The following is a 14263-nucleotide window of genomic DNA, read 5'->3' as shown; positions in this document are numbered from 1 at the left end:
GAGAATAAATCTAAAGGTAAGTAACCACCCACCAACTGAGACTGCAGACAGACCATCTTTCATTTAAGGAGAGCTTCCCCTTCATTCACCACAATGATTTTTCTTAACAAATAAGGAGCATGGCTCATTAACACAAAAGTATATTTTCAATAAGGTTAATACTCCAGTACTGTATAATTACAATCTAATAATTTAAGACTCACGAGCATTGTAAAACAACTGTAAAGGACTTTGATTATTACAATTTGCAAATGGACCAGAAAAGCTATTTACCATCATTACAAAGTTGGTTCATATTGGTAGGTTTAGCACATAGGAGAAGCAATGCATACTACACAATTAAATCTCATTTTACAGCTCTGCTAACCAACTGTGTAAGAACTGGAATCTGTCCCCATGGCTTGCGAAGGATTTTTCCCATAACATTAAGAAGAAAGAAAAAAACAACAGTGGTGAAATTCTGCAACTGTAGCATTAATAGGACCCTGCTGAAGTCTAACTTAAAAAATTCACAGTCTCTAAGGCATTTAATACCAGATTTTTGTTGGTGTACCATTCTTTTTAATAACAGCATCTAATTAAAACATCTGTAAAATGCTGACAGTTTTAATTTTATGTAAAATTTGAAAAACAAAAAACAGGATCTGCTCTAATGAGAGGAAAGATTCTAACAGTAGTTATTATTAACAATGGTAATATTTTAATTTAAAAGTCAATTTTAGATCGGATAATCACTGCCTTTAAATTACAGCAGAGACATACTCAGTGAAATTGCTACAGTCTAATGCTCTGTTAGTCTTTGCAGTTTTCTTGAGTATTTCCAGTGAGTTTTACAGTTTAGCTTATTCAGCAGAAGAACTCGACACTTTTCAGAGTGGGCTTTTTTCATCAGCCATTTCCTGAAAACAAACAGAACTCTCTGCCACGCTCTCTATGTCAGGCATGAAAGCAGCTGTGCTGTAGTTCTTCTGGTGCTGGGTATCTTATCTGCTGAGCAGCTAAGATCCCTAATCACATCCTCATGCAACTACTACTGGAAAAGGGCCTTGCTCTGACTGCACTGGGGCCATGTGCCAATTCTCTTCCCGTTCCCAGCTCAAAGGGAAGGAGTTGAGGGCTAGGTTTCTGATCCAATGCATGCACTGATCCTGTGACCTTAATTTGTGAAGCAAGAGTAAAGGAAACGATGAAATATCTGCTTCTTCAAACTATTCCATTTCTCATAGCATATGGCCTAGGATATGTTCCACCGCCTCTGGGAAACTCTCACAGGTTAAATAAGGAGATGGATTGATTTTGTCTTCATCTCCTGGTCGATATTTACCTGTAACAAATGAACAAACAGATGTATTTACCAAGCTCCTTGGGGCATCCTTTTTTTTTCCCTTTGAAAACAGCAGCCTTCTGGAGTCAGTAACAGCTAGACACAGGACGCCCATCTGATGTTCTCCTGCAACAAACATCTCACAGGTCTTTTCCAAACAAACAAGGAACTTTACTGAAGTTTCTGCCAAGGGGCAGCTCCAGCTCAAGCACAGAGGTGCTTATGCAGTGGTTTCAACCTGCTGTGCTATACTGGTGTAATTCTTTCACTGATTACTCAGCAATGTAAGTTCTTGAAATGATAATGCTGTCATCTTCCCTGCTGACTCGTATGAGAAAAAGCAGGATTACTCGTTTTCATTTTTAACATATTGGACCGTGTGGCACGAGCCCCTCAGAAAGAGGTAGTTCTATCACAGTATCAGTAATGTTCATGATCCCTGTAGGCTGCTCAAGGTTCCAGTTTAGATAATGACCCATGTAATTACTGGGGAATGTCATCAAACTTCCTGAATGAGCAGAGGTTACATTGATATAGCCAATCTTGGCAATCTAAGATGTCACAATAACAATTCTCTGGATTCTTTGACTAGTGCCCAGGATTTTAGAGTCGCTGAAAAAGATTCACATCTACGTGTTCAACCACTCCCACCCATCACTTCATACCACCCTGCGATCAGGTCAGAGTCTGCACTCTAGCCCTGTCGTTGAAACATTAAATATAATCTGCAGCCTATCCTGGCTTAATTGCAATTTACTGCTTGACAGGCTGTAAAGCTGCAGCTGAGGAAATGTATCTGCTTCATTCACCCCAAAAGGAGTTGCTCCATAATATGCTCAGGCCCTCCCTGCAGATTCTTGGTGCACCAAACTGCAGGGATGGCAGGCCTCTAAAAATGCCTAGGGCTACACCCAGGCCCCTCTGCTTTGGGCACGCGGGCTGCCAGTGCAAGGACAAGGTCATGGAATCCACCTCTGTCCCCAGAAATGAGCACACCATCGAGTACTTACCCGTCCTCACCAAAATCCCACGCATGCCTGCATTCTGTGCCCCGCCAACATCATCCCTGCAGTCCTGCGACAGAACGGGAGATCATTTGTGGTCAGACGCATAATTTGTTAACCAGAGGCTCATGACATTCTCTGCCTTGCACATCACCGACCAGTCACTTAAACGCAGCTACACCGAGTCAAATCCCTTAGCAACCTATTAGGCAAACTGCCACAGGAATGGTTTGCTCTGTGCTGTTGCCTAATCAAACAGTGAGACCTAATCAATGCAGGAACAGAGCTGTTAAGTCACTGGGTGATTTTAGAAGGGGCATCAGAGACACTTCATTAGCAGGAGCTAATTGTCAGCAGGCTTTCCGTGCTCTCAGGCAGGACACTTAGGGCTTCTCCAGAAGTCACTGAAGTAAGAGAACTAACCCCATGGACTACACCTTAAATCATGCCAGTTTGGGCATTTCAGTTTTCACCCTTTATTTAATCAAAGATGGGTTCACAGCACCTGGGAGGTACCTACACACACTACATTAGAAGGCAGGTGAGAAGGCATTAGGTCTCCACATACATCACCAATCATGACAGCCTCCTCCGGGGCACAGCTGGTCCCTCGTAGAGCTTCTAGGAAGAAAGTTTTCTCTGGCTTCCCCACCACTGTTGCTTTGGTGTCTGTTGCATATTCCAGCCCAGTCACAAAAGGTCCAGGTCCCAGAGCCAAGCCATTTTTTTTCTTGAAATACCGGGCTTTATGTATAGCTATAAGAGGAGCACCATCCAAAATCAGCCTGAAGGGTGAATGAAGAAGAAAACACGCAACTTATATTAAAGATACTTACAGCCGAAGGCCCAATTTTGCTTTTAAGTCGATGACAAAACTTTCACGGAGACCCAAATGATAACAGGGATTTTATAAAGCTAACATTCACGTGAAGAGTTAAGTAAAGTTCCTTCCTTCCTTTCTTACGTCCCGGAACAGCTAATAAAAAATTCCCACAAAGAAAAGAGTTACTACCTTGAGGATTTTAACAGGTAACTTTTTAAAATAATATCTCTATTTTAAAAATCGCTAATGCAATTAAATTCATTACTCTAAGCAACCTCACCTTTTGCTAAGGCCAACATCCTAACATTAGGACCCACCCGACTTTCCCATGCAACAAATTTAAAATATATTAGCCACAGCTAGCGACCATAGGTGGCAGATGGATGGCCACAGCCTTCACCTCCTTGCCTGGACTGCGGACACGGCTGTGCTTCCAGGATGCTGCTGCAGGAAATCTACAGAGCAGGCAGTCAGCCCAGCAGCTCTTAGGGCTGTTGCTATCTCCTCTAACAGCCAAATATCAACGTGTTTTGGGCAGAGATGGGTGTTCAGGGGTGAATCCTGAGTAGCAGGTGGATCACTTTACCTTAATTTTGTATTTTAGTGTTGGAGGAAGTGCAACAAGTTACTTGAAGAAGCACACAGATATTGGGCACATTCACACCGCTGCCTGCTAGCTGGCCTACCTGTCAAAAACCTGCACAATACACGGGACTGTCTGTAGTGGGTGGAAAAAACACAGAACTGGAAAGGCAGAAGTTACTGGGAAACTGCTGTTTCTCCACCAATCTCAACCAGCTCCTGAGCCTCACTACCTCACTGTCAGTCCTGCTTGAGGGCTCTCCTCTGACCTTTGCCTTGTCAAACCTTTGTGGCAGGGAGTGTCTCGTTAGCACACGGTGCCTGGATCAATGGGGCCGTGACAGCAGGGTAGTAAAGAGAAGTTTAGGACAGTTTGCTTTCACAGGCTCTGGACCTACTCCTCCAGAATCTTTGATTCTTCCATTTCCACTGCCTCTGGTTGATTTTTCTTGGAGCCAACCCAGCAGCTACCTGTTCTGTAACAAAGGGAAATGTGCACGGCAGCAGCTGGGGCTGAGGAATCCTCCGGGTATGACCAAGCACAGCAACATCACCGCAGTCCTCCCTCTCCCAGCCTCGGGTTCAGTACAAGCCCGCCTGACAGCATCCATAAAAGCTGAGGCAGTGACTGCCAAACGCCTCCCGCTGGATTTTACGGCACCTTCTTCAGGTACTGCAGACAACTCAAGTCTTTATCACAACAGGTAGAAATGTAACAAGCACAGCAGAAACAGCCAGGCTGGGGGACAGAAGGGAACCATTGGCAGTTGCCTTCAGAGCAGAAAGATGGCTTTCTTTTCTCCTCAACTCTGCCTGATTTACAAAAAAAAAAAAAAAGGCCTTAAGAAAATAAAATCTTGCTTTGGCCCTTCACTGCCTTTCTGGAGCTCTGATGTGTCTCTGCTCACAGAGGCTGGCTCAGGTTGGCTGCTTGCTGCTTGGGGGCTGCCTGTTCTTTTCCACGTGCCTGCAGAGCAGCCTGTGTACTCTCAGCAATGCAGAAATGGTAATACTTCATTTCACTTAATTATCACAAAATATTTCTATTGGATCAATGCATTTCAAAGCAAGCTCCATAACAAGGGAGCTGGCATGTGTCTCTGCGAGCAGCCAGATACGTTCACAGTGGGAGGATGTCTCTAGGACACAGAAGAATTTAATTTGACAGCCACACTACAGCCACTTACATTCAGCAGTTTACAGGAAAGATCTCACCCGAGAGAATTCTTGTAAATGTGGCATCAAAATCCCATGTTTATGAAAACAGAAATTTGATCTCAGCCATTCCAAATGGTGCCTAGAGAAGGGCCTCGCTCTGTGTATCTAGTTTTGGGTTAGATTTACCTCGCCTGATGTTGGGTTTCAACCAAGTAGTTGCCTAACAGTTGCATAATATGAACGATGCCTTACAAGCAGCTCCCCTCTCCCTCAGGAGCCCAGGTCAGATAGAGGCATCTGCTCCATGGGTATCTGCACTTAATCCAGTTCACCTTAACGTTCTGCAGCGAGCACTGCAAATCCCAAGGGACTTAATTAGCTGAGCAGTAAAGGACAAGGAGTATGGACATAAGGCTGGAGAAGAGAACATGGCCAGGAGTTAATGCTTCCTTTAGACCAAACAATACTGACACCTGCAGCATGATGCATGGCCTCACACCTCTGCACGCACCACTGCGTCCTGCCTCGTGACCAGTCCCTGACAGCCGTCTCCCCGCTCAGTCTGCAGACAGTGCTCTGGATATAACACAGACCAGGGGAGGTCCATAGCCCAGCATCCTGTAACAGCTGCTCCTGAACACAAGATGCTTCAGAAACAACTGCATTTCCTTCCCTCTGAGCTGTGGGCCCTGAAGAGTCAGCTCTGAACACAGGAGCACCTTCCTCTTGAAGCACTGCTAACTCGCTTCACCTCGATGACAACTGCAGCTGCGCTTTTGCAGGTTGTTTGCAGACTGAAAGCTATGAAACCTGGGGCCAGACTGCCTGCAGCTCACGGTTAAGGCCCCAAATCCACAAAGGTTCTCTCAGACACAGGGGAGGACGCCACAATCCTCACTACATAATGGCGATGCTGCTACCAGCCTCTTCTCCCCACGTGGAAGGATTTCCTTGCACGTAAGGGACGCAGCACAAGACAGCCCCCCTTCAAAGAGCCACGAGGAGAGGCTGACTTACCGAAAGGCCTTATTCATCATCTCGTAGTGAAAGTGCTCAGGAGCCAGTCCTACGACCACTGCGTTGGGGTCCTCAGTGGCTATCCCTGGAAGATCAAAACGCGGTACCAATGGTTACTCTGAGTGAACCAAATCTTGTTCATACTTAGCAATATACAGTTAGCAAGTACAGCAAGTGCAATTAATCACTTTACAGCAAAAACGAGCATTTTCTCACACAGGCACATGTTGTTGAAGAGTTTTACCTATTTTAGAAATGAGGAAAGTCTCTGTGGAAAAGGTGTTGATGTACACAGACTGTGCCATCCTTCACAAAGCACACACCTCTGTGTCTGGGCAGTCAGTGCTTGTCCAGCAATGATTCTCCCACTGCCTCCACTGAAATGCTGCAGACTACAAATTGCTTTTTTCACTGAACAACTTTTTGTGAGTATCTCTCTCTCTCTCTCCACACACATTTGTGGGCTTTGCAAGACAGTAAAGCAGGAACATTAGTGAGTTCCACCCAGTTCTCTCACTTCCCTCTGGTCACTGAGGATACAAAGCCTGACTGTTCCACTCTGTCTGGTTATGGTGGCAAAGATGGTGTTGCAGCACGGCTTAGAAGTTGTCTCACCAAATTAGTTTTGTCTCTTCTGGGAGGTCTGTTTTTAATGTGGGCCAGTCCCCCTGAGAACAGCTTGCACCTCCTGTGTCCCTCACTGCTCTGGGGGAGAGCACGATTGTTTTACATAGCAGTGTCTCCTCTGAAGGAACTAAATATGACCCTAAAACACCTGTGAAGAACTAAACCAGCAATGGAAGAGCATTTACAGTATCTACAGAAGAAACTTAACCCACTGTAAATAAATCTCTCTTACTCTTGTAACAGCAGCACTTCTGCTAACACTTTTGGTCTGCCTTCACACAGCATATCCCCTGCACCTTTACTGTGACAGCTAGAGCTCCTGGGTCTCCAGAGAGTGTCATCACAGCCTCCTGGCTGATGTCTCATGCCACATGGCCTTCAGCTAGCTCAGACACCAAAATGTTGCATGCAGAGATGTCATGGGGATTTGTGACACCACCCGAAAGCATCTGGGTCCATTAACCATGAATGGATTACATTCATCCATCTGTGACCAACTTTACAGAGAGATTATCCAAGAATAATTCAATAGCAGTCACTAACAGGAATTTAAAACATTCTCCAGTGTACTTAAATGTTTCAAGAGCAGCACTGAGAGAATCTGAGCCAAACTGCTTGCAGAAAAAAGAAACAGAACAATCCATACCAGATCCAAGCAATGCAGAAAATGCCGCCAACGTATTCCTCTGATATCTCTGTCTTTGGTATTTTACACAGAATTAACAACAGCTACTGTGAATCTGATGGAAAGATCCCAAACACACAGAGATTAAACTGATTTAACTTCAGTGAAATCAGCTGCTGCCTCAGCTGTTTCTGACCCAGGAAAGCCTTCCTGAGAACACAAGCACAGAATATTGCTGGGGGCCTCTTTCTCTGGATACGATGACAGGTGGAACAGATTATCAGGTGTTATGGCTTTCACAGCCCACAGAGGCTTTTCTCTTGAACACCTATCCATCTGAAGATTACTGAATAGAGCATGGCACTAAAATTTAACAGGAAACGTAAAGTTTTATGCATGTCTTGCTCCTAGCAAGAGTAGAACCTACTTAAATTAATACAGCAGTGAGGATCTCAGCTCATAAGGCAAGGGGCAGGGAGCAGCAGCAAGCCAGCTGCATTTTCACTGCCTTGATGCTCCAGATGAAAGACCACTCACAACCCAATGTACTGATTCCAACTCTGAGCATGTTAAAAGCGTGGATTTCTTCACTACTCGTGAAATGAAGACTTAGTTAAGTTGAGGACTAACTGACCTAGTTTCAGGCACCTGCCTGAGGTGTCCATGTTAGCATGGATCACCTTCTCCTCCTCTTATTGCTGTGGGAGGGAAATGTGCACATCTGAAAGGAAAGCAGCTTCTCACTGGGTCTTTAGAGGTGACTATCAGGGTGACAAAGCACCCACTTAGGTGGTACAGTTATGGAGTGAGAGCTAGGTGGTCAATACAAGGTTTTCCATTTAATAATTATCTATTAAGAGAGAACTAGCCTCCCGTGTGTGCCCACACACCAGCTTCTCAGCAACACGTGTGACTGCTGGCCTGACAATACACTCAGGACGCTTTGATCACTTTGACACTGAACATTCCCTAAGATCTCCAACAGACAGTGAGACAAAACATGCTGCAGCAGCATAGGACCAACAACAGACAAGCAAACTGCTGGAAGTACTAGTTCTTTATGGACATAATCTCCCTACAATAGCTGAGGGACATCTGGTTTCCACTAAATCGTAACATTCTTGCTTTAAAACATTTCAGCATTTGTAGGCGCAATAAATCTCCAACGATCTGGTGATAAATATTACTTTCTATGCTGGAAATTAATAACAAGGCATCAATTTTTTTTTTTTTTTTCTGAATTCCTGCCTATTCCCACTACTCCTCAAGAAGCTATCACAACCACAACTTCAAACTGCTTAATGTTAAGTTTAATAGTGGAAAGGGCCATTATGACTCTGGAGAGTCCATGATTCAGGCTTTGTTGTAGCTAGTAAAATACATACATGTGTTGTTCTACAAAACATTTCTCAGTGTTTCATTATTCAGAGGTTCAGCACCTCCTCCCATGTTGTTCCCTGAGCACCTCACCTGTGAAGTCAGGCAGGGCCTTATCATCCACCAGGAGGAGAGGCCGCACCTGCTTCTGCTCCAGAAGATTTCTGGCTGCTGTCAGGGATGTGAAGATTTCATTTTCAGCAATGTCGAAGCCCAGTTTCGTCAGCCTCTCCAGCAGGTCTCTCTTGCACTCCTTCGTTGTGTTGGTCACAAACCGAATCGTAACCGGAGCGCTGCGCAACCTGATGGATGGAGAGCAAAGACACATTTGCCATGGACTACTTTACATTTACACACTTCTTATGGCTTTTGGGGACTGAAAAATTAATGTTTGTCTAAAGGCTGCAGATGAAAAGACTGTATACATCTTAAACTACTGGTGCCAAGCTCAGAAGAAACAAGGCTGTTAGCTTCTGTGCAGAATGGAGGGCAATGTGAAACAGATGGCAAGAGTTACAGCTACCTCGCACAAGATCAAGACATCCCTGCTTTGCTTCTACCAGGAAAAGGCTGGAGGAAAATGGTGATTCTGAACTCCATCCTCACAGCAGTATCAAGCATATCTACAATTAATTGCAAATAGTTTGAAAAGCCTTTTAATTCAAACAAGGTAATAAATAAGTCAGGCCTGTGTTCTGGATCAACAGCATCCTAAACTAAAACAAATTGATAGAAGAAGCTTGCTGCTAAGTTAACATACAGAACTCCACACGCTGGGTGAATTTCACAGCAACTACAGCTCATTCAGAAGTTGCAGGGTGCTCTAGGAGCCTGCGTTATCTGTGCGGTGATTTTATGTCAGCTTTTGCAGCCATTTCTCCCTTTCCTCAGGAACAATGATCCTCACATAAAACCATATTATTGCTCTACCCTGATAGTACATACTATTGAACAGCCAAATAATTTTAAGTGACAATTGCAGTGGCATCTCCTTTAATTATTCCCCCACCATCACTTTCTCTGTTGCTATAGAAACAAACACTGGCACCAGGACTGCACGAAGAACATCAGAATGAAGTTGGTCAATGCTGAAGACCTCCTCGCACCTGCCTCTTCCTTTTCATTTGTTCTGATGTGCAGAAGGATGCACTCACCTTTCACAAGTATGAACTGGTATTAGAAAAAAAAAAAAGCCTGTGTTTGCTAATAAAGTGATTATTATTTCCTTTAACCTCCCATTATTTCTTTTTATCTTACTGAAAGGTAACCCTCCAAATGGAATCTATCCATTTGTCCCCTAAGCAAGCTGCAGGCTGATAGTTTCAGCTTCTCTTTAGGAAGGACAATGACACGGATGAACAGAAAATAGCATGAGACACTATTTTGTTTGAACCTCTAAGCAGAAAGTCCTGTCTGTTCTTTGCAGTGAAATGACGTTTGCTCTGTGTACCTGTGAGAGATGGCTGAGGCTGACAAATGGCACCAGATGCTCCCTGCACCTTATCCCTTCCCTAATTCCCTCCCTTGCCAAAACTAGCGCTGAGCCTGCCTGGGCACAACTCAGTAGGAATCAAGCAGAAGCACAGCAGGAGACAGAGAAGAATCAGTGGATTTACAAAACAGTTTGTCTTCTCATTCTACAGAAGCCATTTCCTCTGTCCTACATGCTGCCTGAGGGCTTGGAGGTGAGCAGAGCCCAGGAGAGATGCTGAGTTGCTCTTGATAGCATCACCACTTTGCAATAGATCTATAAATACACAAAGCACACAAAAGTATGTGCGCACACACGGATTTCTGAGAATGCTGACTCTCATCTGGCACAAGTTCTCTCCACAGCACAAAACACCAAGAAGACAGGATCCAGTGAAGGAATGAGTAATGAAAGAATACCCAACACTTCAGTAGTTTTTAGTTACTTGCGATTTTACATCTTTAAAAAAATAAATATTGCCACAAAATTACCTGCGAAAAGCAAAGCAGTTTCCTAATACCTCTGAGCTTTGCAGACAAACAACAGTCTAGCTTTATAAAAACTTAAGGAGTCAATATAACTTCAGTAAAAATTTCCTGTGCTTAACTCAGCCCTATTCCTCTCCCTTGACTAAAACTTATTCTTCCCCCCCATGGCAACACACATCTCTCTCTGTTGCTTTTCTTCATCCTTTGCAAGGTTAATTCTCCAGGGAAACAGCTTCAGAAAAAAAAGAGTACAGAGATCCCTGGGGTTGCACAGCCTACTTTGCTAGTGACTAGTTTTGATTAAATCATTTTACTATGTCTCCGTTTCTTTAGACACCCTTTTAACGAGAAGGAAGAGGTACTGAACTGTCCTGTTTATGAACACGAAGAAATTCCTAAAAAAGATAGGCTGCATTATCAAACGTTTCTCTAAATAGCAAAAAAAAAAACTTTAAAAATAACAAAGCAAATGCTTGGCTGAAAGAGCACATGAAACGAGGACACTGCAAAGGATGCCTCGGTCACCAGGCCATGATGTGTTCTCCCTGTTATTCCAATTTAGCTCACCACAGGTTTAAGGGCTCAGACACCTGAGCAGGTTCCTGCAGCTAAACAAAGCACTGAGCATCAGGTGAGCTGAAGTGACTGAAGGGGGTAATTCAGGGTAACACCTTCCACTTTGGGCTAAGGCTGCAATCCCTTATCAATTAGCTGGTTTTGTAGTCTTTTTTTCTGTCTAGAAAAGGCTTAGAGAGGACCTAGATAGTGACTTAGGAAAGCTGCAGGGGCTCAGGTGGTACATGGTGGCATGTCACTCTCTGGGCCCGTTGCTGACTTCTCCTGGTATTGACACAGGTGTAAATGAAAGCAGAATTCACATGTTTGCTTATCCATACCAGCATAAAAAGGCAGGATCTTCAGGCCCGTTTACTTGAAGAAATGTCTTTGTGCAAGCAGCAGTGACACAACCTATCAGAGGACATCGAAAAAAGGTGGCTTGCCTTTTAAGAGCTTCCTGAGCGCCTGGCACAGCTGAGTCTTCAACGTGAAGTGTGCCGCTGAGATCCACCAAGACAGCTTTCAGCGCGCGCCGAGCTGCCATCCTTCCTTCCCCAGGGAAAAGGGAAATAAATGAAACAACAGAAAACTGGTTAGCAGACAATGGATAATAAAAATAAGGAACTCAGTTAAGCGCCTCATTTGTGCCAAGCCCGGTATTACTCAGAACATTACTCGTAGTATTAAATGGGCCCCTTTAGACAGAGAAATAAAAGGCAGTGTTTAAAAAAAATACATAATTGATGGGGTGGTATTTTCCCAAAGACGCTATATATGGAAATCAGGTGCTATTTGTTTTTTAAGTGCCTTTATTTGTGCGCGTCAAAAATTCTCTAAACAACTAAGACTGTTGGGAAGAGGATCATTAGGTCTGGTATTGCTGGTTCAAGGCCTCAGCAAGCACATTTCGGCAAGTCCCAGCGACACCGGTGGTGTTGTTCAAGTAAAAATAAATACAATACCACTAAGCAATGATACACGGCTCTGACTATAAAGCTCAAAAGGCTCTGAAAAAGTGGATGCTGTTAATTTTATTTTTGCAAGCTGGATCTGCAGCGATCCAGCCCGCGGCACGATTCAGGTGTCCTAATTCGTAGGCTATGCAGTGGCTGACTGCCTGCGTGCCAGCAAGGACTCTGCAGACTGCTGCTGGCCTGGAAGATCTCAGGGCTCCAGGATAATCAGCACCCAGAGGGGTTACTCCTGCCTCTTGCAGAGGGGGCACTCGAGCAGCTTTTCTGTCACATAAATGAGTGCAAGAGAGTTGGCCTCAAATAGAAGCCAGCCCTCGAAGTATAAAGACACAGGGGAAGAAAACAGTGAGGTTATGTGCAAGTCTAAAACCTGTCTTCAGAAACTACTGCTTTATAGGTGTGTTGCAAGTGCTGTATATTTTGCCACTTGCAAGTTTTCTGAGCCTTCCAGAGCAAATATCCAGTACAGAAGCATTTTTTGCTGCCTGTCGCACAGTAACAACCATCCAATCTGCCATCACTGCAGAAAATCCTTCTGGTTTTCTGCTGGGCTGTTTGGTTACAGGCACAACATGTAGCACAGGTGTACTTTTTAAAACACTTAAAATAGCCAGCACCATGACCAGACCTTGCTTTATTACAGCTGATTTTCCGTCATGATACTTTTATCTTTGGAGATGGATTTATCAGCTACCAAGACCACATGAACTTGATGTCTAAGGTACAAGATGCACGCACAGAACTTTATGAGATGCCACCTTTGTTATTGTTGCCAATTCCCCACAATAAGAAACCAAAAAAAAAAAAAAGCTTATTTTATAGTATGCCAGTTGCTACACAGGCCAAGGTTAGGCATCGATGATAAGAAACTGACACAACTCCTACAGGAGCGTCATCAGCTCCACGGGAAGAGGGCTTCTTCTGCATGTGAAACACTTGTGCAGGTGAAATCCCTGAATTGAGCTGAATTTCACCAAAACAGGTGAAAGGGACCCAGCAGGGTCACCCGGGCACGTTGCACAGGAGGGCACCCAGGCGGGTTTGGGGTGTCCCTGGGGAGCCTGTCCTGGTTCTGTCATCTCACAGCACAGAAATGCCCCTAACACTGAGCCAGATCCTCCTGAGCTTCAGTTTTATAGTTTTATAGGATCACAAAACCATTAAAAGTTGGAAAAACCTCCAATATCAGCTGGTCCAGCCACCACCCTGCCAGTTTGTGCCCGGAGCCTCTCATCCTGTCACTGGGCACCACTGGAAAGCGCCGGGCTCCATCCCCTCGACCCCCTCCCCTCAGATATTCACACACATTAATGACTTTTTTGTTTTCTTTTCTTTTTTTTTTTTTTTTTTTTTTGCACAACTCTGTGTTATCACTGCCAAAAGAAACTTCCCTCAGGCACTTCAGCCCAGCACAGGGCATTTTAAGCATTTTAAACATTACAAAAGTGGCTGCAGCTGCATTAGCCCCCTGCCCACCACACAAGGCTGCGCCCTCTGAGGTGCCTCCCCTCAGGAGCCCCATGCACCCCCCCCCGCCATGTTGCCAAGGGCAGGAGGACGCAACCCCCCTCTCCCCCCCATAATTGAGATGGTACCGCCCCACCCCACCGCTTTACAACGGGCAGCTGGGCCGGCCCACTCTCCGGAAGGGGAGTCTCCGTGCTTAACGCTGTCCCCCCCTTCTCTGTTCGCGTGGTTCCGCCCGCCCCGTTAGCGCACCCACAGGGCGGGCGGGCGCACTCGGCCGCAGAGGGGGGGGGAGCAGCGCGGGGTGCGCCCCGAGCCCCCCCCTCCACCCCTCCGCACCCACCTGGCTCACGGCCGCCCAGCGCCCCCCGGGGCCCTCACGGAGCGGGGCTGCCCGGCGCTGCGCCGCCTCGGCGGGAGGGGGCGGTGCTGAGGGGCGGCCCCGCTCCGCCCTCGGGGGCTCCCGGCAGGCACCGCGCGGGGCAGCCCGGGTCCTGCCGCCGCTGCTTCACCTCAGCGAGGCGGCGGGGAGGCGGCTGCGGGGCGCTCCGCGTGCGAGTAGTTAAATGTCGATATATTTTTATATATCTGCCGCCCGGGACCGAGCTAAAGCCTTCCTGAGTTTTTTTTTTCTTTTTACAGAGCCTTTTTAGGGGTGCGCAGTGACAGGAGGAGAGGCGCCGGGCACAAAGTGAGGCCCAGGAGGTTCTGGCTCCGGGTGATGGGCGTGGGGTTGGGCTGGGGGATCTCCAGCTCCCTTCCGACCCC

At 45.8% G+C, this 14263-nt stretch overlaps 1 protein-coding gene across 2 annotated transcripts; it reads right to left on the bottom strand.

Annotated features, from left to right (window-relative positions):
- Window positions 1-124: 124 nt before the first annotated feature.
- HDHD2 (haloacid dehalogenase like hydrolase domain containing 2) lies at window positions 125-13931 on the bottom strand. 2 transcript variants are annotated; one of them, XM_082782599.1, is made up of 7 exons: window positions 13839-13931; window positions 11498-11603; window positions 8631-8839; window positions 5909-5993; window positions 2897-3113; window positions 2335-2398; window positions 125-1324 (listed from the first exon to the last, which is right to left on the bottom strand). In XM_082782599.1, the coding sequence occupies exons 2-7, from the start codon at window positions 11596-11598 to the stop codon at window positions 1221-1223; spliced, it is 780 nt and encodes a 259-aa protein (XP_082638725.1). In that variant the 5' UTR covers window positions 11599-11603; window positions 13839-13931; the 3' UTR covers window positions 125-1220. The 2 variants fall into 2 exon arrangements, with proteins under 2 accessions (XP_082638725.1, XP_082638726.1); XM_082782600.1 differs by having other exon boundaries at window positions 11498-11599; window positions 13839-13922.
- Between the last annotated feature and the right edge of the window lie 332 nt (window positions 13932-14263).

This window comes from Aythya marila, assembly GCF_965140915.1.
Source record: "Aythya marila genome assembly, chromosome: Z".
In the NCBI taxonomy this organism is placed as follows: Eukaryota; Metazoa; Chordata; class Aves; order Anseriformes; family Anatidae; genus Aythya; species Aythya marila.
This window is presented reverse-complemented; position numbering and strand designations above follow the sequence as displayed.